At 39.9% G+C, this 24859-nt stretch overlaps 2 protein-coding genes across 2 annotated transcripts; both read left to right on the top strand.

The window, feature by feature from the left end:
- The first annotated feature begins 1125 nt into the window (after positions 1 to 1125).
- LOC104635851 (ovalbumin-related protein X) lies at positions 1126 to 8065 on the top strand. The gene is made up of 7 exons (XM_010302834.2): positions 1126 to 1980; positions 2624 to 2674; positions 3954 to 4082; positions 4882 to 4999; positions 5263 to 5405; positions 5684 to 5839; positions 7380 to 8065. Exons 1-7 carry the CDS (start codon positions 1813 to 1815, stop codon positions 7779 to 7781), a joined length of 1167 nt encoding a protein of 388 aa, XP_010301136.2. The 5' UTR covers positions 1126 to 1812; the 3' UTR covers positions 7782 to 8065.
- A 7170-nt stretch (positions 8066 to 15235) lies between these two features.
- LOC104635852 (ovalbumin-related protein Y) lies at positions 15236 to 22472 on the top strand. The gene is made up of 8 exons (XM_010302835.2): positions 15236 to 15277; positions 17184 to 17368; positions 18022 to 18072; positions 18712 to 18840; positions 19611 to 19728; positions 19963 to 20105; positions 20446 to 20601; positions 21415 to 22472. Exons 2-8 carry the CDS (start codon positions 17201 to 17203, stop codon positions 21814 to 21816), a joined length of 1167 nt encoding a protein of 388 aa, XP_010301137.1. The 5' UTR covers positions 15236 to 15277; positions 17184 to 17200; the 3' UTR covers positions 21817 to 22472.
- Positions 22473 to 24859: the final 2387 nt, after the last annotated feature.

Here is a 24859-nt window from a genome sequence, read left to right on the forward strand (position 1 = left end):
AGGTTTATTAAAAATGTATTATGTTTCTCTGGATATATTTTTAACACTGTTTTTCCTCTGGTTTTTTTTTGCATTTGTTTTTCATTTGGCTCTAGTTACCTAATATGGCCCAATCACATTAATGTGTAATTTCAAAAGAACTGTATGAAACATAGGTTTAGGCTTGAACTCCAATCGCTTTGGTACAGCCTTATAAGTTACAGCAAAAGCTTAAATAATTCATTTTTTAAATTAAATTTTACTTCAATAAATAAAGGTTGACTTGCTGCAGATGATAAAGTACCAGCTTAACATTGGTCTACTCAATGTTTCAAAGTGCAATGAATCAAAGGGTCATGATGGAAGGTAGTGACTCAAAAGATCGCTCCTTGAAGGCTAGCAGTGGGAGTGTCTCAAATGGTACAATATATATCACCAAGAGCTCAGAGAATCTGTTTAGGTTCAGCTGGCGAGTTGGATTATTACGTGCCTCTTTGAAGTTTGTGGGGTAAGTATTTCTCCAAGTAAAATATAATTTCTAATTTGTATTCTTTAATATGGAAAAAAAAGAGTGATATTATGTTTAAGAACTTTAAGGTAAGTATAAGACAGATACGTAAAAAGACAGCATCTACAGTAATTTTACCTTGCCTTATCAATATATCTTGTACTGTTTGACTGTCAAATACTTTTAGGTGTGCAAAATAGGAGTGTTTGTGCACCATAGCTTTGAGTAGAAATACCTCTTTTTCATTGAAAATCTGGTGTCACATTAAAACTGCTTTTTTATAATTTTAATACTTATTTTGGGAATAAAGGTATTTCTCTTTTCTCAATCTCACTCTGGAGAACACGGGCGAGGTACAGTATGATGATTCACAGAGTCTGTGCTTCCACAGTCATAAGCGCCAGATGCCTCTCAGGTCACATAATCAACCACATCTGCTCCAAAGCACAGATATGCTGCTGTTCCTCCAACTTTAACTCTTTTAGAGATAGAAGAACAGTATGCAACTTTCTTGGTTTCAGATTCAAAAGAGAGAATAACTGCAGGTTTCAAGGAATATCCTTAACATATCACAATCATTTGCATCTGACTGCATGAATGCAGCTCTACACTGTTTCAAGCTGTGCTGCCAAAACCTGTATTCATGATATATATGCTCGTGTTTTTTCTCAACAAAAAAGCATCAGCAGAGATTAAATGTCTGAAATGGGACTACAGGAAAGAACCCTCCTAAATCCATAGTTCAGCATCTAAGCAACTGGCTGGGTTTACAGAGCAACTTACTCCCATTATTCCTATAAACTACAGGAAAGCAACTGCCAAATTTGTGGCTGGTTGTACTAAACAACAGTAGGAAGTACAATAAGAGTATAGTGACTTGACTACATTCGATTTAAAGATCGAGAGCATAGTCCAGAGCAGCCACAGAAGAAAGGAAATACGAAGTTTGCATCGTCTCAAATGTCATTGAGAGTCCTCTGGATGGCCATAGGGAAACTCATCCATTCAGTGTTATACTTATCATATGGAAGGATGGATGAAACTATCTATTTCCTAAAAGGCAAATACAAGATACTATCTTTATGATGAAGTAGTGTCTTGCTGAAAGAAAACAAACATGTGTTCAGAGATAAATGGGTCAGGAGTTACAATATTTCTAATGATCACAGAATTTGCAGGCTTCACATCATTCATTGGTTCAGCATCATAAAGCCAGTGATGAACTAGCAGTTTCTGGGCTATTGACAGTACTTTTTGCAACAAGTGCTACATATCACTACTATACAATTGCATTTCTGTTTGCTGCAGATAACACTGATTTCACAATGGGCTCCATCAGTGCAGCAAATGCAGAATTTTCTTTTGATGTATTCAAAGAGCTGAAAGTCCACCATGCCAACGAGAACATCTTCTACTCCCCCCTGAGCATCATTGCAGCCTTGGCCATGGTTTACCTGGGAGCAAGAGGTAACACTGAGTATCAGATGGAGAAGGTGAGTTACACAAATGGATACAAACTCCTTTTGATCCCATTCAACACAGCAACAGATTATCCATTTACATCTTTGGGACTTTCTCCAGTTAAGGGGACAAAGTCACACAGTCACATTTGGCACTGGATTCAAACCTGCCTAAAAAAAGCATAGCACTCCAAACCGTGAAGTTTGGATCTGGAGCTGAGGTTTCACTTACCATTGCTTTTCCCCATGAAAGGCAAGAACAGCCTTTGGTTTCCATTAAGAAAGAGCAGTCTTGAAGAATGGTTAAGGTAGGTCTCTTACTTCAGCTCATATTATTTCACTGACCTGATTCCAGGAAAGGATAATCTGTAATATACAGAAGATGAAACATTCAGAAAACAAGAGTGACAGTTATAAATACAATACAGGAAGGCTGTAGCTGGTTTATAGACTGATGCCATTAACTGGGAAAGAAGGGATCTAAGCTGAGGATCATAGGCACAAATTTTCAATGTGGCATACGCAGTAAAAAACCCACCTGATTTAAAGCTTACATGAAATTTCACAGTTCATCTATGTGCTGATCAGACCTGGCTAGTCCAGACCTATCGTTTCAACACAAATATCAGTGACTATTCATGTAGTTAATTTCTTCTATTGCTACCTTCAATTGCAGGTTCTTCACTTTGACAAAATTGCAGGACTTGGAGGAACTATTCAGACCAAGGTACAGAAATCTAAGGTACATTTATTTCTCTTTCACATTTTTCTACTGAGAACAGACTGTTCTGACTGTGCTTCAAGTAGGTTCAACACTTTCCCAAACCTTTGCTAATGCTCTTAATTTAAGAGATGTAAATTTAAAAAAAACCAGAAAAACAAGACAGGCTGCACATGTTGCACCAGAACAAGTGACAGTACAGGATAGGATGCTTTGGGCACCAGGCTACTGTCTTGTGTAGAGGAGCATCTGCACACCTGCCAGTGCTGCTGGGGGACAGCATGTGAACGGGGCTCAGCACCTGGAGCCAGGGTACAGCAGTCAGACTTGCAGCTGAGACTCCGAAGTGGGGCAGGAAGATGCTTTGGCAGAAAAGAGCCCAGAAGCCTCAAAGGCTGGAAAGTAACCACACTCTTCCAAAAGCTATAGGGACTTTTCTAGCCTCAATTCCCACTGCTACCCCAAGAGAACCATGAGGGGCACCAGAACCTTGATACCACCTGTGTGCTTTCCTCCATGTTAATCTGCTTGCCCTAAAAGTAACATGACCCATGCTCCCTGGCTTGTCCTCATCCACTTGGGATACACAAACACAAGGTGGGACTTTCAAAGGACAAGAAGACTTTTCCTTTTTTTTTTTTTTTTTAAATAAAGATAAAGGTAATATCAGCTAGATCATTTAGTGGCTGGTTAAGCATTTAGAAAGGAACAGTTTAACACAATTCTCCTTCTCATAAAATGAAGTCCCAGCCACTGTTTATCATTGTGCATTTTTCTTACATGTTGTTAGCCTGTGTCACCTGGAACACTATTCTTGAGGCATTAGACAGTTGATCCATTTTTTCACTATGAGGCGCTTCCTGAATCCCTTGCCCTCTAGCACTCTTCTCCCATCTGCAGCTTCAGCAGAAAGCTGCCATTAAAATCCAAGCAGAAGCTGGGAACTAGAGGGTCTATATCTATGACAACTAGCCAGTTGCAATCATTGACATCTGAATTTTTCTTTTTGTCACCTCACTCCTGAGCCACGCGGTTTCAAATTCATCACTGAGTTTTTCTGCTTGTTATCACCTAGAATGAGTGTCATCATATGCTATGAGTTAATTGTACATCATTAGTTGCTTACATTGAACTGCCCTCCCATGGAGCTTTAGATTGTAGTACATGTTCATTTGCAAATGTCCAAACACTGTGTTTTCCTATGTTGTTTGCACCTTATAATAATTATATTCCTAGTAAAATAAGCTAACAGCTATACTTTTTTATCTTCTTATCAACAACTTAGTGTGGCAAGTCTGTGAATATCCACATACTGTTTAAAGAACTTCTCTCTGATATCACTGCACCAAAAGCCAATTATTCACTCCATATTGCCAACAGACTCTATGCTGAAAAGACATGTCAAATCCTACCGGTGAGTTGTACATTAGAGTGATTTCTTGCTAAACTTTGTATAAACCTGTAATCCAGGAGGACTAGCCAAAGTAGATGATCTGTTAATCCAATGGTGCCCACTGGTAGGAACTTCCATGGCTTCTCCCTTTGCCACAGCCCTGACAATAGCCTGAATGGAAAGCAATTCCAGGCAAAAAGATGGCCCTCTTCAAAAATGAATGCAGCAATAAACAAAATTATTTGGTAATATAACCCCCCCACACCCCTTGCTCCCCCAAAGCCTTTTCATTTTAATAGGTTGTTTGTTGTGGGTTTTTTTGGGGGGGGAATAATTTGACTTCAGTGCATTTCTTCATTTGAAAAACTTAACTCAAAACCAACTTTTGGAAGTGTCAAAATCTTTCATTTGACATTTTCAAAACAAAATATACAAATATTCTAAATCAAAGAAAGTTCTTATCTTTAAAAATAAAGAAAAATGCCCTTTTTTTTTTTTTTTTTTAAAGGAGTGGACATAATGATAATAAAACACTCTGAAATGTACCTGAAACAGTGGATTAGGCTTTCTTTAAGAAAATGTTTAAACATTTCTAACATATACTCTTTACTGGTCAAGTAATAAAAATGTCAGATCTGAAAAAGTAATGTATCAGAGTAATTTTTCTGGCCCAGTTTTAGTAGATTCTTCCAGAAAGTCAGCAATGAGAACAGCCTAACCATGGCATCACTATAAAAATCCTTTTAGCCATATTTTATTTCACCTTCCTACTGTTTTTAAAAAATGACTAGTTTGGTGGCCACAATTGCTGTCTTTACAGATCTACTTAAAATGTGTGAAGAAACTGTACAGAGTAGGTCTGGAAATAGTCAACTTCAAAACAGGATCAGAACAAGCCAGACAGCTCATTAATTCCTGGGTGGAAAATCAGACAAATGGTAAGGTCAGACAAGATTTTGAAATATACTTCCCTCTTGCAACTGTATTTGAACAACTTCTGGAAAGACTAAACTATTTCTTGCAGAAATATCTGGCCTGGTGCCAGTCATTCTGTATTAAATCATCCTCATGAATCTGAATTCCACATGCAGACCTTTGAAGAAGAGGTAGCCAAGTCAAGCAGCAGCATATCGATTGACCTCTAAAATGCAAGACTACTGCTATGAACCTTACCACTCTCTGCTCTGCTTCTTCCTTAAAGGACAGATCCAAGATATCCTTGAACCAGGCTCTGTTGATCGCCATACTATGCTGGTCCTTGTGAATGCCATTTACTTCAAAGGGATATGGAAGACAGCATTTAAAGAAGAAGATACTCGGGAATTTCCCTTTACCGTGACAAAGGTAGGGGGGCACAGACACAGGTTCTGGCCAGGAAGCCAGACAACATGCTGTGGTCATTGGCTAGGTGATTTAGTTGGGCCCCTCACTGTCAGGTTTGCAAGAGCTGTGTCTGATCAGAGCACACCAGCAGGCAACAGACTGAAACAGAGACACAGCTCTTCTTCAGAGGCAACATGCTTGAAGATCGAGTCCTGTCCCTTTCAAAGAGCTTGTACATTTACCTGCCTAAAGAAGAAAATGCTGCCTGGTCATATTGTCTCACATTTCTGTTTTTGCAGCAAGAAAGCAGACCTGTGCAAATGATGTGTCAGAACAGTACCTTCAAAACGGCAGCGGTGCCTGCAGAGAACATGAAGATCCTGGAGCTGCCGTATGCCAGCGGAGAGCTGAGCATGTTGGTGCTGTTGCCTGACGACATCTCTGGCCTGGAGCAGGTACGGCCCTGGCAGGGGAAGCAGAAGAGTCATGTAAATGGACAGCAAAAGGTCTGACAGCAGAAGTGGGACTTGTCCATTTGCATCCCAGCTGCCCACACCCCAGCTGTGCTGGGCAGGCAGGGGAGCACAAGAGACCCCCAGGTGCTACCGGGTGCTCAGGTAGGGACTGCCCTCTGGGGAGAGCCCTGGACTCCGTCTAATAAAATGAAGGTAAATGAGTGTAGTGCTGCTGTAGCCCTGCAGAAGAGGATGTATGTATGGGCAGATTTATGGTTTTTTTCATTGAGAGGTAATTTCAGTTGCTAAAACTGGGGAGAATTAGGCATTCTTTCCAGGAATCACTAATGGGCTGGTTTCAAAAATTGCTCTGATTATGTCATCATGGAATGAAAAAAAAGGGTTTTTTTCTTGATTTTGAAATGGGGAAATCAATCAAGCTAACCTAACTGATTAGTAACACTTCATCAGGTAAGACTTCAGAGAATCTTAAATAGACATGGGAAGGAAATGCATGTAAGATATTTGGAAATTACACATCAAACAATGAAAACTTTGAGACTTGGGTCTAATGAAATGAACATCAACAGCAGAAAGAATCCATGAACATACAGGGACAGAAAATGAGAACAGCATAGAAAGTAAAAGAAAACAAAAATACTTTAAGTCAGCTTGAGTCAGTTTTTGCCACATGCATGAAAATTAGTAAAAAAAAAAAAAAAAGGTTTTATCCTTTAAAGAAAAAAAAGAGAAAAGTGGGACTAGTATGTGGTGAGGTAAGAATACAGATATAATCTACTGACTGTGCAAAATTAAATGAAACTTTTGTCTTGGTCTTGGAAGAAAATGAAGCTAAACAACTGAGTGAATGCAGGATGCTAATGGCAAAGAGGAAATAAAAATGGACAGACGCAAGGGAAAAGCAAAACTCGAAACCATAACTTTCTTCAGTCAGGTGGACTGGATTATCTTCATGCGGGATTTCTGAAAGAAATAGCAAAAAAATCAGAATTCCAATGTAAATAATTTAAAATAAAATTATCAATGTGATATCAAATTACCTATTTGTACTCAAAAAAGGGAAAAAGGCAAAAAGGAAAAAGGGATGCAGCCTTTATATAATCTATTATTCTGTTTTCAGCTTTTTTTTTTGGAATTATGTTATAAAGTAGAGTTAATAAAGATGTAGAAGAGTTTGCATTTCTTAGGTACTATCAATTATAGGTAAATTTTCATGGCCTTTTTTTTGCTATCTGTTTCACAAGCTGACTGATATGCTAGGCTATGAAACTGTTGGGTTGTGCCTCATGAGACACAAGACTAGCTGGACTAGCTTAAAGGTGGGTAAGGAACTGAATAAAATGACACTGACACAGGCAGTACTGGAGAGACAAATAATAAATTACAAGAAGGATATTGATACAATGCACTTCAGAAACCATTCTGGTTTGATGTTTTTATAGTAGCCTTGATTAAAATGAATGGTAGGAAGAAGTTGTATTCACATCCTAGGCATTTTGTTCCCTGCCTGTCTTTGCAGCTCGAGAACAAAATCAGCTTTGAAAAACTTACGGAGTGGACCAGTCCTAATGTGATGCAAAAGAAGAGAGTGAAAGTGTACCTCCCACGCATGAAGATTGAGGAAAAATATAACCTCACATCTGTCTTAATGGCCTTGGGTATGACCGACCTGTTCAGCCCTTCGGCCAATCTGTCTGGCATCTCTTCAGCAGAGAGCCTGAAGATATCGGAGGCCATCCATGAGGTGTACATGGAAGTCAATGAAGAGGGCACCGAGATGGCTGGCTCAGTGGGTGTGATGGGAGACATCAAACATTCCTCTGAGTTTGAAGAATTTAGGGCTGACCATCCTTTCCTTTTCTTGATCAAACACAATCCAACCAACAGCATCCTCTTCTTTGGTAGATACTGTTCCCCCTAAAGAAAGAAAGAGCTGGAAATAGCGCTTGCCTTCCCCTCAGCAGCAGACCCCCTTTACAATAACGTTGTAGTGCTCTTCAATATTTTCTCCAGGTGGAAAGCCTAATCTAAGAAATGCCCATTTGGGAAGCTTCCATAACAAAGACATACCTGCAGGTGAGGAAACAGCAGCAAGCATGTTTACTTCTTTCCCTTCTCATACTGGTTTCAGGATTGCTTGAGCTGAGCAAAGACTGAGCCAACAGAGAACAGAGGCACCCACCAGCCAGGAAGGGGCCAAGTGATTTTCAGTCAAGGAACAGGGTGCAGGCATGACTCCAAGTCTTTGGGAGTTCAGAACTCAGTGAGAACCACCAGGCAAAAGAGCTCTCTGAATTCTTGTTTAAAACATTGGAAGACAGTTCAAATTTGAGAACATTTTGATTTTTGTGAAAAATCCTGCAAATGGTATTAAAGAATCTGATTTCTCCACAGGAGTTATGTGAAAAAAACACAGCTTTCAAAATAATCCCTTTCTCTGTTGAGCTTGCTTAGTAAGTAAACTTCAGTTAGGCCCTGGAAAGCCCTCAGGTGAAGTTCAAAACTCAAGTACATTATTATTCCATGAATTCAGCTGGGCTTCTTCATTTCTGTAACAGTTCAAGGCTACATGTCTTGTTTTTTTACAACTACACGAGAATCCTAATATTCTCGGTCTTTTTCTTCCTTACGTGTCCATTGCCATTTGCAAATATCGATATATTGGCTCAATATTATGTCCTGTTTTCATTCTAATCATACATTATCGATTTTGATGCATACGATTGATTTTTTTGTTGTTAACATAATAAAAGGATATCACAAATGCTTGTCATGAGAATTATATTAATTTTCTGGACTACAAACCCTTAAAAATATCATTACAATGGTAACTGTTGCAAGTAAAATGGGATTTAGTACAAAATCCTATTTTTAGACTGAATAAAGAATGTAGACATGAAGTTTCCTAGGAATTTATGAAATGCATAAATGCACACATCTAGAGTTTGATTCCTCTGTATTACAGATTACCAAGAAATAGCCCAATGGGATACTAATTTATTCTTATGTATTTTTCAATACAATTTCAATGAGTATTAAAGATGCACTGACGATTAGCCTGATACATATGTCAAGGAACAACTATTCCAGCAGCTCTGTCATTTTAGACGATGAAATAATCTGAAAATCATATAACTCAAAAGGCATAAGAAAGAATAAGTAGATTGAAAACTAGTAGGCAAAGCATTTCCCCACTGAGAATCTTGAGAGGAGGAGCTCTGTTGTTGATATCGGCTGTTTCCACATAGTGTGGTATGACGAAAGCAGATCTGTAGAGGAAAGCAGCTGGTGCTACAGGTCTGACATCCACATTATTTGAATATCATCAGGATTTTGGATAAAGACTCAGACATTTTGCATAGGTAAAAATTAGCTATTTTACCAAGTATGCTTTTTGTTCTTTAGAAATGAAAGCAGTGATATGAACAGTTCCAAGAGATGCAAAATTTCAACATCTCAAGGTTTATCATAAGCAATTTATTCACCTTTTGCATCTCTTGTAGCCAGAAGCAGTTGATCCAGTCTGTTAAATTTAAAAGCCCGTGCACTTAAACAATAAGAAGACTTGAAAAGGGTTACATTTGCAAACTAGCCTTCCTATGATTATTAAACTGGAAAGTGTTTAAAGTACAAAGATATGCCTCAGTGACCAGTGTTGTTTCTTGAATGACATAAAAGGTCAAAATGAAGGAATGGGAAAAAAGCAAAGGAGCCATGAAGCTTACAAGCAAGTACAAAGTTTTCCCTTTCCCCAAAGGTAAAACAGGAAGCAGCAAAAAGTGCAAATTTAGCCATAGTGGACCAAACCTGCAACAAAGTACCAAAGGCTAGGACCTGGCTCTGGCCACCACAGACCAGGTAGGAGGCACAATATTTAATGGGAAGTGGAAAAGTATTCCCCATGAAGGGGGTGGCAGACCTGGCCGCTGGGATACTGAATGCCTGCTGTGCGCTCTCAGATCTCCAAAACCTTGGGGAGATGTGGGAGAAGCAGCCGTTCCTGTGTCCCAGAGAGATGGGACTTGTTGTTCAGTCTCTCTGTGCTCTCGCCCACTGAGCAAGCATGCAGTGGAAGGGTGCAAGTGCTCCAGGAGCCCAACTGGACCCTGTGCTCTGCCTCAGCACCTCTGCACTTTCACCTGGCAGGTTTCATTTCCCAGGTACAGTTCTGGTTCTCATGCCAATAGGCAGCCGAGTGTATTTGCTTTAAAAAAAAAAAAAAAAAAAAGGGCCAAAATTTTAACAATATTAAAATGCTCCAAAAGTTTTTATCTGAAAAAAGACAAAAATAAATAAACCTTGAAAATATCCTTGTTGCTACTGGCATTTTTGCTGTAGCCTTCCAAATGCTTCTGGCATTTTTGTTTTCTGAAGAATTGAGACCCTGTGCAGCACCAGACGGAAGGCTTGGCAGGCAACACATGGGGGGCAAGACAAAGTCTGAAACCTTCTCCACCTCTCGGTGCCCACCTCCAGCAAGCACAAAGAGAGGTCCAAGAGCCTCCCAATATGAGGAGACATTGCTCCCCGTGCAACATGGAAACAGTACTCCTCTGTGGGACTTGCCATACAGTCCCATTCCAAGTGTCTCATCTGCACCACAGTACTTTCTTTGCACATTAATGCGCAGTAATCTGTCTCCATCTCCCTCGAGATCTTCTTCTACATAGAGCACAAAATCACAGAACAACTGAGATTGGAAGTGACCTCTGCTGATTGTCTATTCCAGGCTCCCCCCTTCAAGCAGGGTCAGCTACAGCAGGTTCCTTGGTACCATGTCCTGCTGGGTTTTGAATATTTCCAAAGATGGAGACTCCCCAGACTCTTAGGGTAACCTGGCTTTACCTCCCTCCCCATAACCAAATACATTTTCTTATGTATAAATGGAATTTATGCTATTTCATGTTGTGCTCACTCCCTCTTGCCTGTTCGATGGGAAAAGTCTGGCTCTATCTTCTTTTTGCCCTCCCATTAAGTAAGTTATGCACATGGATAAGATCCCCCCCTGCACTTTCTCCTCCCCAGGGTAACAAGTCCCATCTCTCCAAGCCTCTCCTCTCATGACAGATGTTTTATTCACTTCATCATCTTTGTGGCTCTCCTCTGGTTCTGCTCCAGTACATCCACATTTATTTTGTACTGGAAAGCCCAGAGCTGGACATAGTGCTCCAGCACTGGGCAGAGGGGAAGGCAATTACCTGCTGGCAATGTTTTTTCTAATGCAGCCCATGATGCTGCTGACTTTCTTTGCCACAAGGATACATTTCTAACTCACAGTCAGCTTGGTGACCCTAGGACCCCCAGCACCTTTCTGCAAAGCTGACGAGATAGCATGGAGCTTTGTGCAGTGACATTTCTCCTTTTCTCCTTTTCTCCATCAGTCTTTTCCTGCAGAGGAGGCGGGAAACATGCCAGGAATATTATTAAGAATCTCAGTAGGCCACTAGTCAGAAGAGAGGAAGGCTTCATGGAGGAACGTCTGTGTTGAAACAAACCAAGAGATTAGTTTATCCTATTTCGTGCAAAAGAAAAACGCTATTTTTTCCTGGGAGCATGTGCCAAGATAAATGGCATGCTGGGCAGCCTTCCAGTCAGCAGTGGGAGGTAAAGTGACAGGCACGGTAAGATGAGCAGTGCTAGTCACAGGCTGCCACAAACAGTCTTTTCTGTGGGAAGGGCCCCTGCTAAGTAAGCTCCCACATGGCACAGCCAGTAAACTAGTTGTGCCAATGCCAGTGGCCACCTGTCCTGTACCATGTGTATGCTGGGTGTAAGGGCCTGGTTACCATGCTGACTCCATGGGACCCAGTGAGGTAAGGCCATCCACAGCCTCACCCTGGCCATCAGTGATCCCAAGGACTTGAGGGATGAATAAGGGACTTCACATATGCTCTGGTGACGGATAAAGGGACTGCTGTGTGCGCTGGTCCAGAACCTGTATAGTAGCAGACCCTGGACACTGTGTGCACTGCTAAGCAAATGCAGGAATTGTGAGAGATTTGTGACCAAAGTCATCATAGGATGCTTCTGAAGATGCCTTCACTGGAGAAATCCACTCTGCCAACAGTGAGGTATGCACATCCCTGTCGCAGCCTGTGAACGATCAAGGCAGCACTGCAGGCCACAATGCCCATCTCTTCCAAATGGCACAGTGCTGCTGCAGAAAGGTGCCAGGCGGGCTATAAGCTTCTGTTCAAAGGAGCTTGACCAGACACTTAATTTTCTTTGTAATTTGTACTTTGTCCTACCAGACAACTGAGAGAGAAACCATCATTGATAGCTACAGCACCAAGGTCTGCAATGGCAACTAACTAAACAATCACTGGCAGTCACTCTGAACAAGACAAACATGAAACAATCAACATGCTCGCTCCTACTGGCAAAAGAGTAGCAGCATGGATGAGAACAAAATCTTGATTTCTGCATGGGTTGTTATGATTGGATCAGAGGCTTTGGTCTGTGAGCTGACCTGGACTTCATATCCTTTTGGAAAGGTTCTAATGTCCAAAAGTCTGTTGGTTTAGGGACAGCTCCACAATGAAATGCCCAGCAGAGCAAAGGACAGCAGAGCCTCAGCTGACCTCTTTCTTGGGACAAGCATTGTCGAAACAAGGACATGTGGCAAAACACATCGTTTTATGTTTGTGCTGCATTACACAGCTGTGCTGGACAGGGCAATCCATTATCTCTTATCCCAGGAAGCATTTCAACTATAGGAAGGTTCGCTTAATCTCACTAGATTCCATGACAGATCTAAAGTCGCTGAGTAGACTATGCAGTACCTTACATCCTTATTATTCTGCGCTGATGGCTGATCATAATCAAGATTTTTACTTGTGGAATGATTTTGTCACTTCTGCAACTTGCTTTACATTAATCATTCATTTGACCAATAAAAAATAGAAATGCTAACAGAAACAGTAATTTGGGTTGTCCATGAACATGCTTCTGGAGGAGTGTACTGCCCCTTCTCCACTGCAAAACAAAAAATTCCTTTCATTAATGAATATATTCAACTCAGAAGTATTTTGAAAACCATGCCATTGCTAACAACATAAATGCAGCAAATTGGCTGTTATGAAACAACTGTACTGACTCACTGGACACCTTCGTAGCTGCTAAGTTACAGCCTGTCTATGACAATCCAAATGTGATTCAGGTAGATGGTGCACAAATGCAGCCAAGGTAGCTCCCATACGGTGAGCTGGAACGTACTGCTAGACAATTTGATTGTCACGGAAAAAGATTCAAGGCATACTCAAAAATTAGAAGTGACAGGGTAAAACATATTGTCTAGTCCTTTGACTTCTGAGCTGTAAAGTATACAACAATGGACCATGGCTGTGAGTGTTAAAGCATATTAGAACAGAAACAAAGCAGTCTTAAGCAGGAAAGGCAGAAGAGGCAGCAGCCGCAGGAACAGCTTGCAGTTGTGGGAGCACCCCCAGTTGTGTGATTAAAGGCATTCACCATGAACAGACACATTCACCCATTTGACCTGTCTTTCCACCAGCATGGTGATACCATTTTCAGCTAAACATCCTCACAACAGTGGTGACCAACTTACATACTGCTCCTGTGAGAGAACAGCTCATTCTCTTCAATAGATTTGCAGTCATGGGCCAAAATGTGAGGCAAGGTCTAATAACCTTTCCTCAAATGCACTGTCGCTGCATAGCAATGCCTGTAGCAGACTGGCCTGGGCTACAAACCATGCCATGTAAAGTACTAGTTGCACATAAGTGCACCAGTCCAGACTGAGCTCTTCACGGTTATTATGGCACTAGCAACTTCATCTGAATGGGACGACTAAGGACTATATTAGGGAGAAAGTTACGCATGATTCAGAGGCTTTCCACCTGCATAGAAAACTAAAAGGGTTAAGGAGTCCACCTCTTCTCTCCAGAAGCATAATTTGTTCTAGACAATTTCAGAGGCATTTTGTGTATTGACTTTGGATTTCTGTTTTAAAATCACATGGCATTTAGAGAGGTCAAAGCAGTTTCTTTTATTGCCTGTTCATTCTTTGATTTCAAAGAAATTATGCGACTGCTTTATGCTTGCTATTGTATATTATGACTGTCCTGCAGACCATGAATGTTTCTTTAGCTGGTTTGTTCACCTGATGTTCCATGAAGTTACTTGTGGAAGATCTGTAAGAATAGTCTCTGTGTGTACAAAAGGCAATTTTGAACCTAGCATCTGGTGCTATGACCTGTGGAGAAGGAAAAGAACAACTCTCCTTAAACCACCCTTCAAAATTTTAGCAGCAAGTTCAAATCCTTTTCTGGTGGCATCTGACTGGGGTCTAAGTATCCTGATGTCTGAATTTAAAAAGCAACAGAAGCCTTGTCTTTCTTCTTTGGTCAACCGCTCTTTCCCCAGCACACCTTTCTTCAGCTCTGTAATTCTTCATACAGATGCTCTGAATATTGCTTTTGAAATTAATTTGTATTCCCACAATATGCTCACTGATGGTTTTGTTCCACTGATGTGCTGTGCAGACTGTGCCTATGTCTGAGTTCCCTGAACTAGATTGCTCTAGTATAAAAACCTTTGTGCTGTGAAACACTATGTCTGTGGTCTTTTACAATGCAGGCTCTAAGTGAAACCAGGCAATTACATAGAGGTTTTTGCAGAATAATCTATTTCAATATTATTAAATTTGGCAGCTAACATTTTAAGGATGTGCTCTTTCTCAAGTTCCTTGGTAGAAGAAGTTTCTCCATTCCTCAGCAAGAGTTCTGGATTTGGGAAGAAAGACTAGCGTCACTGCTAGTCCAGGTGACAACAGGAGAGAGAAAAGTTGCAATAAGTGTAGTGTGGGCATACCATAGCTAGCAGTTCTGCATATGCTGATCTTACCAAACATTTTCAGTTCATAGAATGGTGACTCTGAGAGGGATCTGGCCTGTCAGTACTCATTACAGGGAAATAATAAGGAAATTAACTTAAAATCCTTTAGAGACATTCTGCAAGACTGAATTTTTCATGTTTTTGTTTTATATTCACTAGCTGTGCTGCACTATTTGCTGCCATAACCAAATCATACTTTCTGTTCAAGTTCCAATGAACAGCTTTTATCATTATTTTTGCTTCAGCCATTTCAATATGCTCCTTCCTTTTCTGCCTGGTTTCACATGCTATGATGAATGAATCTTCCGTTCTGGATATTTTAGGGTAAAATCCTTTCATTCAGGCACTATTTTTTTTTTTTTTTTTAAAGAATGGACTTATTCCAAGTAAAAGTGCATGTCTGACATTGAGCTCCATCCATCACTTTATTTGGTAAACACAGAACAGGCAGCATGGGGCGTGTCACGAAATTACACATGATATATTTCAAGGAGTTCAGCAAGTCTGCCCCAAGTACAGCTGAGAAGCTGTACTATTACCTTCACAGGTGAACCTGATAAGGTAAGCATTTCTTTCAATTATGATTTAAATTCTAATCCGCAATTTAAAGCAAAGTTATCTGTTACAAAACTTACAGAAAGATTGATGTAACCTCATTTTTATGACCCTCAATATCAGTTGAAGAAAAAAAATGATTAAAGGATACCTTCTGCAGAAACCTCATCTCACCTTCACATGTGTGTTCTGCATTATTTTACTGTTTCACATTCTGCCATGCATAAAGTCAAAGTATTTGTTTGTATGAACTAAAGCTTTGTTTACTAACTCTTCCACATTGAAGACCTGATGATTTGTTATGACAGCCTTTCTTCCTTCTTCCTCTATCTCTTTAATTTTACATTTAGAATTAAAAGTCAAAATTGAATTTGTTTAAATTCCAGAGGATGCAAACAAAGGTCAGTTGCAGGTTTTATGGAAGGTATTGTCTGAATGAAATTAAGGAATGCAGCATGTTCATGTGACCCTAGCATACTGCAGCTCTGTGTTATATATAATATCTTTAATAGTTACATTTTCTAAGACAAAAAAAAAAAGCATTTGCTTAAAGTCTAAAATATAATACTAGCAGAATTGGTAAATAAACAAAAAGTCTACTGTATATCGCCTATATAAGTGGTTCAGTTTAGAGAGTGATTGAGCATCCATTCTAGCAGAGGAACAGCTAGATGTTGTTCAAATTATCCCACCTTAAGAGATGACTGTCACATGAATGCGTTGATTCCATAGGGACTGTGATACATATGGCAGAGCATCCTGGATTTTGTTCTCTAGCAGCCACAGAAGGAAACAAATTACAGTTTGCACTGCTTGAAGATCCCCAAGAGCTCAAGGAAATTCCACCCTAGCAAGGTTCTCTCTGCTTGTGTCAACATGTGGGAAGTTATAAGTGGTACTAACACTTTACTGCTGCATTAGACTTTACAGTACTGTATTTTCTACTCTGTGTTGTCGTCTTTACTAAAAAATCCTTCCCTTCAGTGTTAGATGAAATACTAGGTGCTGAAACCACAGGGAAAGTTTTACAAGAATGTCAAAAAAGGGCAGAAAAAATATTTAAATACTGAAGATGTGAAGATGTCTGCAAATTAAACACAAAGCTAAACAAACACTGTCTTATTAAAAGGTGAATTTCATGGAAAAGGTGATAATGAAAATTGAAGAACACTTTTTAAAAACAGAATGAGATATAATTGAGTCAACAATGAATGGAATGTATTAGTTATAGATGTTTGTCATAAATTGGATGAATTTTGTAAATAATTTGCAGTCTCCATTGCTATGCCTTCATTATCCTACTTAAAAACATGAAGGTAATGTCGCTAACATTGGAGACCTCTGATAAAGTAGGTGGTGTAAGAACCTAGCTTCCGTTTATGCTAGGCTGAAATTAGAGTAAATCTAGTAAAACTTACGCTGTTGCTTCAGACTTGCACACTGTATACTGAAATTAGTTGTAGTTTGGATCATAGTGGGCTGATCTGTTAACTGATCTTAAAAGTGATGTTTAAAACTATAGCGATGAACCTGGTTTGGAGTCTCAAAAATATTAAGATTCTGAGAACAAATCTATGTGGGTTTTTCTCCTTAAGAGATAAGACTGTTAGTGAGCTTCTTTCAAAGTAACTAGTATTTTTTGCAGTATTTTCAGCAATATGGTATACATGTACAGAGAAGGAGAACTCAAGTTTCAAATAAAAGAATCACCAACGTAAGCATAACTGGTAGCTATCCAGCATTTTGATTGCTCATGAATCCAAAAGCATGTCTGCCTTTTAAATCCACACCGCTGGAATCTGTTTGCTGAAAAAAAGCTTGTACACCGAGTTCAGAGGTTCAAGGGCACTGACTTTCTTGCATTACAATTAATATATTTCATCATAAGTCAGACTCTTTCTGTTTGCTTTAGACAATACTGATTTCACAATGGGCTCCATCAGCGCAGCAAATGCAGACTTTTGTTTTGATGTATTCAAAGAGCTGAAAGTCCACCATGCCAATGAGAACATCTTCTATTCCCCCCTGAGCATCATTTCAGCACTGGCCATGGTCTATCTGGGAGCAAGAGGTAACACTCAATCTCAGATGGAGAAGGTAAGCTACATGGGTGTAAAGTGACCTCTACTTGTGCTTGTTGTTCCTTCTAAGTAACATCACTGAAATATATTATCCACTGACCAAGTTCTCACCTGTTTTAATGCACAAGAAATAAGCCAAAATCACAAAGTGGAGAACTGAATCGAGAGTTATTTAGAGAAAATGCTAAAAAAAAGATGTATATTTTCACTATAAGGGGCAGTTAGTTTTGACTTAGGAAAAAAGAAATCTCAAGGACAATAACAAAATGGATTACCAGTCAGCAAATTTTATTATATAATTTTTTTTTCTAAATTCTGACACTTTCCAGATAATGTGATCAGATTTTTTTTTAATATATAAAAAAGAAAAATCCCAGGAAGAGAGGAAGACAGAATATTGTTATCAGTACATAATACGTAACTCAATTTCTAGCCATTCACTAGAAAAAATATATAAGCAAAGAGTGGTATTTACAGTTTCCAAGAAGGCCACAGAGGACATAAACTTGTTGCAAGTTCACTTGTAAATTTTTAGTTCATTTATGTTCTCAGTTAGCATTTTTTTTTTTCTGAGCTAACAGCTTTACCTCAAATATTGTGTGCAAATCTCAAATTCACATAATTTTTGGTCATGCTTGTAATTTCTACCACTGGCATTTTCTCTTGCAGGTTCTTCACTTTGATAATGTTACAGGAGTGGGTGACAGTACTGACTCCCAGGTAGAAAAAGAATTTAATCTCCCTTTCTGTCTTTTCTCCTCAGAACAAAACTAGAACAGTTCTGCCTCTCCTCCTGGCAGTTTCAGACCCTGTCAAAAACCATGGTAATGCTCTCAAACCAAGGAGACCTGTGGAGAGAGCAAAGAGGGTGTAACTAACTCACCTATTTGTTAAAAACCAGTGAAAGGTGGCAGGTTGCACATCTTGCACCAGAACAAGTGATGGTGTGGGGCAGGATGCTTTGGGCACCAGGGTGCCTTCCTGGGCAAGTGCTGCTGGGGGACAGCACGTGAAAGGGGCTCAGCACCTGGAGCAAGTCAGACTTGCAGCTGCGAGACTCCAAAGCAGGGCAGAAAGATACTGGGCAGAGAAGAGTCCAGAAGTGTCAGTGACAGGAACACAACTGCACTCTTACAAAACGCACATTTCAGGGCACTTATTTGAGAAGAATGAACTTGTCAGTTCAATGTGCCATCACCACAGCACCTGCTGTCCCGAAGGTGACAGCCCTATGTCTGTGAGGGAGGACTCCACTGCAGCACCACTCTTAACTGACAGGGACAATCCTTTAGGGTTTTATTTCTTAGATAAGAAGAAGCTAATGCAATGTATCTTCTTATTTTCATGTCATCACCTCAGTGTGGCACTTCTGAATACATCCACAATTCATTCAAGGATCTCCTCTCAGACATCACCATGCCAAATGCTACATATTTGGTCAAGATGGCTGACAGACTGTATATTGAAAAAACATATCCCATTCTTCAGGTGAGTTGTACTGTGACCCAACTTCAGCGAGATTCCCCAGAAAGGCCCCTGTGTCTCTACCCTAGAGAAGCACCACCACCAAAAGCCCACTGTCTGTTGACGAAGAGGTGGTTGTAAGCCTTGATGAGAATTGGTTCAGAACGAGTTTGAACCTTCCTGTGGCTGTTAGGTGGAGGCCAGGCAAAAGTATAATGGCATAAAATATGCCTATGTTGCAACACTCACATGGAGTAATCAAGATTACTGTTCATTTGCTAGAAAATGGCTTTTAATGAAAAATGTAAATTTTAAGGGAAATGAAATAACGTTTTATGACTTGAAAGCATGAAGACCGAAATTGTCAAATTTGGATTTTTTTCAAAGCCAAATAGCAAATCTTCCCAGTGAAAGGAAGCTTTGTTTTTGAAATCTAAGAATTTAAGAACACAGTATTCAAAATAAAAAGTGGGCACAAAGAGAAGGAAACAAACATTGCCTGTCCTTAAAAATGTTTGTTAAACTGAAAGTGTTTTGGTAAAACAAAGAAAATATTTCAAAATTTTAACTTAGAATCCTTTCTGAAAAAGTGTCAGACCTAAATATGTGAAGTAGTCTTTCTTGTCCCACTTTAAGATTCAGTTACAGGAAGAGAGCTGTGTGTGACATGTTCAAACACAGGGGTAAAAGTTGACTGTTCTTTTAACCATTCTGCTTCATTTCACAGTCTTGCATTTCACATTTTACATTTTCAAGTTGTCATCAGTCTGACAACTGCAATCCCTCTGTTACAGGAATACTTAAAGTGTGCAAAGAAATTCTACAAAGCAGGGCTGGAAGAAGTTAACTTCAAAACAGCTACAGAGGAAGCAAGGCAGCTCATTAATTCCTGGGTGGAGAAAGAGACAAATGGTAAGGACTGAAAAATGGGTAGCAGATATTTTCTGAAACATACCATAATCTATACCCTTTTCTTCCTCTTCTCATAATGTCTGGAAAAAGTGGGTCAAGCAAGAACAGGTTGCTTATTGCTATGAAAACAAAGTTCCACAACGCAGCACCACCCACCCCAATGCCTTCATTACAGGCATTTGTGCACACCGGGAGGTGTATCTTACCACTCTCTGCCCTGCTTCTTCCTTAAAGGACAGATCCAAGATTTCCTTGAACCAGGCTCTGTTGATGTGGATACTGTGCTGGTCCTTGTGAATGCCATTTACTTCAAAGGGATATGGAAGATGGCGTTTAAAGAAGAACACACTCAGGAAGTGCCTTTCAATGTGACAGAGGTAGGTGGGCACGGACACATCTTCTGGCGAGGACAGTTGTTGGCTCACACAGCCAGCAGTCTGGGTGTTACACATACAACCTGATGCTGTCACAGGTTGGGTGATTTAGCTGGGTCCCTCACTGGGTCAGCGCCTGGGCCTAGGACCAAGGACTGTTTGCAAGAGCTGTGTCTGATCAGAGCACACCAGCAGGCAACAGACTGAAACAGAGACACAGCTCTTCTTCAGAGGCAACATGCTTGAAGATCGAGTCCTGTCCCTTTCAAAGAGCTTGTACATTTACCTGCCTAAAGAAGAAAATGCTGCCTGGTCATATTGTCTCACATTTCTGTTTTTGCAGCAAGAAAGCAGACCTGTGCAAATGATGTGTCAGAACAGTACCTTCAAAACGGCAGCGGTGCCTGCAGAGAACATGAAGATCCTGGAGCTGCCGTATGCCAGCGGAGAGCTGAGCATGTTGGTGCTGTTGCCTGACGACATCTCTGGCCTGGAGCAGGTACGGCCCTGGCAGGGGAAGCAGAAGAGTCATGTAAATGGACAGCAAAAGGTCTGACAGCAGAAGTGGGACTTGTCCATTTGCATCCCAGTTGCCCACACCCCAGCTGTGCTGGGCAGGCAGGGGAGCACAAGAGACCCCCAGGTGCTACCGGGTGCTCAGGTAGGGACTGCCCTCTGGGGAGAGCCCTGGACTCCGTCTAATAAAATGAAGGTAAACGAGTGTAGTGCTGCTGTAGCCCTGCAGAAGAGGATGTTGCTATATGTACCCCATCTCCATTGGGTACCAGAAACAGACATGCTAGCAGGATTTTTTTTTTAAATTTTGAGTGATTTCAGTCTTCCAGGAGACCACTCAATGATTTGCTAAACAAGAAAAGTTTATTCAAGGGGAAATAAAAAACGGAAGTGATGAGGAAAGCATTCCAAGAGCTGACTAAAAGGAAAATGGGAAAAGTAGCATTAGAAAGGAATGAAGATGATGGAAAGGATCAATAAAATATCTTCCAGAAGGAACAGTTTTGGGGCCATTTTGATGTGATGTTTTCAAGAACTGCATTTTCACCAAAAAAGCCTTGATCTGATGAAGAAATTTTCAGATGGCAAAGTTTTGGAGAACTTCATCAAGACAGATGATATATAGGCCATAGTCAGGAGGAAGCATACACAATATACAAATACACTTACGATTAAGTACCAGTTCTATTGTATACACAAAGTAAATGGAAAAAACCCCAAATAAGTGGTATAAACACAGCTGTTAAGGCCATTGCACTCTTGTCTCAGGCATTTCATTCCCTGTCTCTCTTTGCAGCTCGAGAACAAAATCAGCTTTGAAAAACTCATGGAGTGGACCAGTCCTAATGTGATGCAAAAGAAGACAGTGAAAGTGTACCTCCCACGCATGAAGATTGAGGAAAAATATAACCTCACATCTGTCTTAATGGCCTTGGGTATGACCGACCTGTTCAGCCCTTCGGCCAATCTCTCTGGCATCTCTTCAGCAGAGAGCCTGAAGCTATCGGAGGCCATCCATGAGGTGTACATGGAAGTCAATGAAGAGGGCACCGAGATGGCTGGCTCAGCGGGTGTGATGGGAGACATCAAACATTCCTCTGAGTTTGAAGAGTTTAGGGCTGACCATCCTTTCCTTTTCTTGATCAAACACAATCCAACCAATATCATCCTCTTCTTTGGTAAATATTGTTCTCCCTAAGGAGAAATAGAGCTGGAAATAATGCTCACCTTCCTCTCAGAAACAGACCCTTCATACTGTAGTATTATAGTATAATCTCATCTTTTCAATATTTTCTCCAGGTGGAAAGCCTTCAATATCTAGGGAGATATTCCTGAAGTGTGTGACTTTTCAGATCTTTCAGTGCAGGAATTTCTGCTCACACAACTTGTATTCAGGACTTACATCCAGGATTGAATAAGAATTTCAGAGGTAGTTTAGGAATATTTCCCATTGTCATTGAATAACTTGAGAGGGCCGGTGTTTTGATTTTTATGAGAAATCTTGCCACTGCTATTGAGAATCTGTTTTCTCTATAGGAGTTCTGTCAAATAAACACAGCTTTCAGAATAATCCTGTTCTTTTGTTGAACTTGCTAGGCAGCCATCCTTAAATTGATGCCTGGACAACTTGTAACTGACATTCTACACTTCAGCAAAGCATTCTTTTTCCAGGAATGCATTTGGGCTTCTTTGTGCTGCACGTACTATAAGGCTGTGTCTCTTGTTCTGAGGGAGCATACAGAAAGTCTACCATTTCTTCATAAATCATCATCTTCAAATACAACATCTTCCTGGCTAATTTCCCATCTTCATTCCAGTGAATGATTTTGTGCATGTTAATTGGTGGTCCTTCTATTTATTCTAATAAAAGCATTGCAAACTAAACACATCATTACCTATTCTGGGTTACTACACCACACAGCCTGAAACATATAATATAGTGGGTAGTGATTATTGACAGAAGTGGTTCACACTAGGATTTAGATCTTGTTTTGAAAACCAGAATGTACCCATATATGAAGTCACTACATAGCTTAAATTTATTATTTTTTTTAAATTTTGAGCTTAAGCAAGGTAAACCCTATAGCTCCTATTCTTATCTTGAGCTTACCTCCATATGGCATATCAAATAACTACATTTTTTGAATTTGCTATTGCATTTCCAGATAGTTTTAAAAGATTTCCTCTAAGTGTCCTCAGTAAATACATCAAGGTGATACTCAAGAGATATAACTTCAAAAACATGAGAAGAGTGTTTGTCTTAAAAGGTGGACTGCTTCAGCTTTCTAACATCCACAAGAATCATATAAGGAAATCTTTATTGCCTCTTGATGTAATAGTCCTCTAGAGATGTTATTTCCTATTTCACAGTCTTTAGAGGGAAGGTTCTTTAGGTTACAGTTTATCCAATTAAAAGATTATTAGTGTTACTTGCTAAGTTAAGCAATCTTCCTTCTGCTGGGATACACAGGCAGAACTGCAAATTACAGTATCTGTACTTAAAAAGTCCTTAAAAAAGGAGACAAATGGCAGTATTTGGAGCTGTCTCAACCATTTGCAAAGTCAGCATTAAATATAACTTGAAATGATGATGTTGGCAGCAGGGAAACACATTTTCATAGTTGCTATGAATTCTATGGGAGAACTGCAAATACTGGTCTTCCCAAGACAGTCATAAATGATTAGCTACGGTTAACACAAGTGTTTAAGCAAAAAAGTATTTCAAGAGATATGACATTTCAAGGTTTACTGTGCACATTATGTTCTGCTTCCCTTATAGCCAAAAGGAGTCAAGAGAGTTTTGCTACAATAAAAAAAAAAAAAAACGCAAAAAAAAAAAGGCAAAAAAAAAAAAAGGCAAAAAAAAAGCAGGATTTGTAAAATATTGTCCTAAGGAGCAGATTAGGTATGGTTATTAAATGATTATAAAACTGTTATTAAACTGAAATAAGCATGTCTGTCACTCTGCACTTTCTAGGTATAATGACAATATAACTATCAACATTTATTATGGAAGTATTTATCACATTACATGAAGAAAAAAAATGGCTATTCTCTTGTTTAATCATTCTTTTGCTTGATAATTATTTTAAAGCAAAGAAATGGAGAAAATCAAGGCTGAAATGGTAAGTGGTTTCCTAAAACTACACACGAGAGGTTTTCAAGGCACAGAGTCCACCTAACATCCTTACTGTGAAACAGAACTATTTGACTCATTTTAAATTGGGCCATTAGGTGTCACTAGGGATACGAAGTGATGTCTATCAGTCTTCTGAAAATCAGACATCTGTTGAAAACTAGGTTTGGGAGCTTAATGTAGGTTCCAGTTTTGTTCTTATTTTAATTTTTATGCAAGCAGATGATTCTGATCAATATACTGAAAATGTAGACCGGTGACAGTGTGCTTGGAAACCAGTAATTTTTAAAGAAAAAGATAGAAGTATTATTTGGTGAAAGTCCAAGAGGCATTTTAAAATGTGTGTCCCAAATGAAAAAAAAAAAAAAAATCACAGTCAAATACTGAGGAAGGAATAGAGCTATTTGGTTTATGAAGGAGAAAATGTCTTCTGTGGAAACTAAAATTAGAGGTAAAAATGCAGATTCAGCAAAATTGAATAAAATCTCTACACCTGTATCAATGGCTGGGCCCAGAACTGTGCCTATGCATTGCTGGTCTGGGCCAGCAGGACTTGCTGTAAAGGCACTGCCATGGTGAATGTGGCTGCTGCAGCACCCATGGGAAGCAATTCTGCAAAGAGCAGCGTGGAGGGTGTTACAAAGGGAGGCCGGAACAGCAGCCATGAGGGGAACAAATACTGCCTACTCCTTCTGAGCTCCAACAACAGTTTAAAAACAGGAATCCTCGTTCCCACGAAGTCTAGGTAATGTCCAATAGTGCTTTTTGTTCCCTGGCAACATGATTGAAGTTGGTACATCAATAGATTGCTATCTGTCCATTTGCTACGCTCCATTTCCACTATGTGCTGTGTTGTTTTGGGTACACAGTACTGCAAGGGGGCTGTGGAACAAAACCATTCACATGCAATCACATTTTTTTTAATGCTGTGTGGGATGGCATTAGAAGTGCTCTGTGGACTAAGTGTGCCTTTCCTTCTTGTGTCATTTGGGGAAGGGTTGGAGCTGACATATCTTCTCTGCCCTGTGGGGAATATAATTGTCTGAGACCATTCCACACTTCTCTGCACATTTGATTTGCAAGAAAGGCCTACCTTCTCCTAAGC

Source organism: Balearica regulorum, chromosome 2 (assembly GCF_011004875.1).
Source record: "Balearica regulorum gibbericeps isolate bBalReg1 chromosome 2, bBalReg1.pri, whole genome shotgun sequence".
Taxonomy (NCBI): Eukaryota; Metazoa; Chordata; class Aves; order Gruiformes; family Gruidae; genus Balearica; species Balearica regulorum.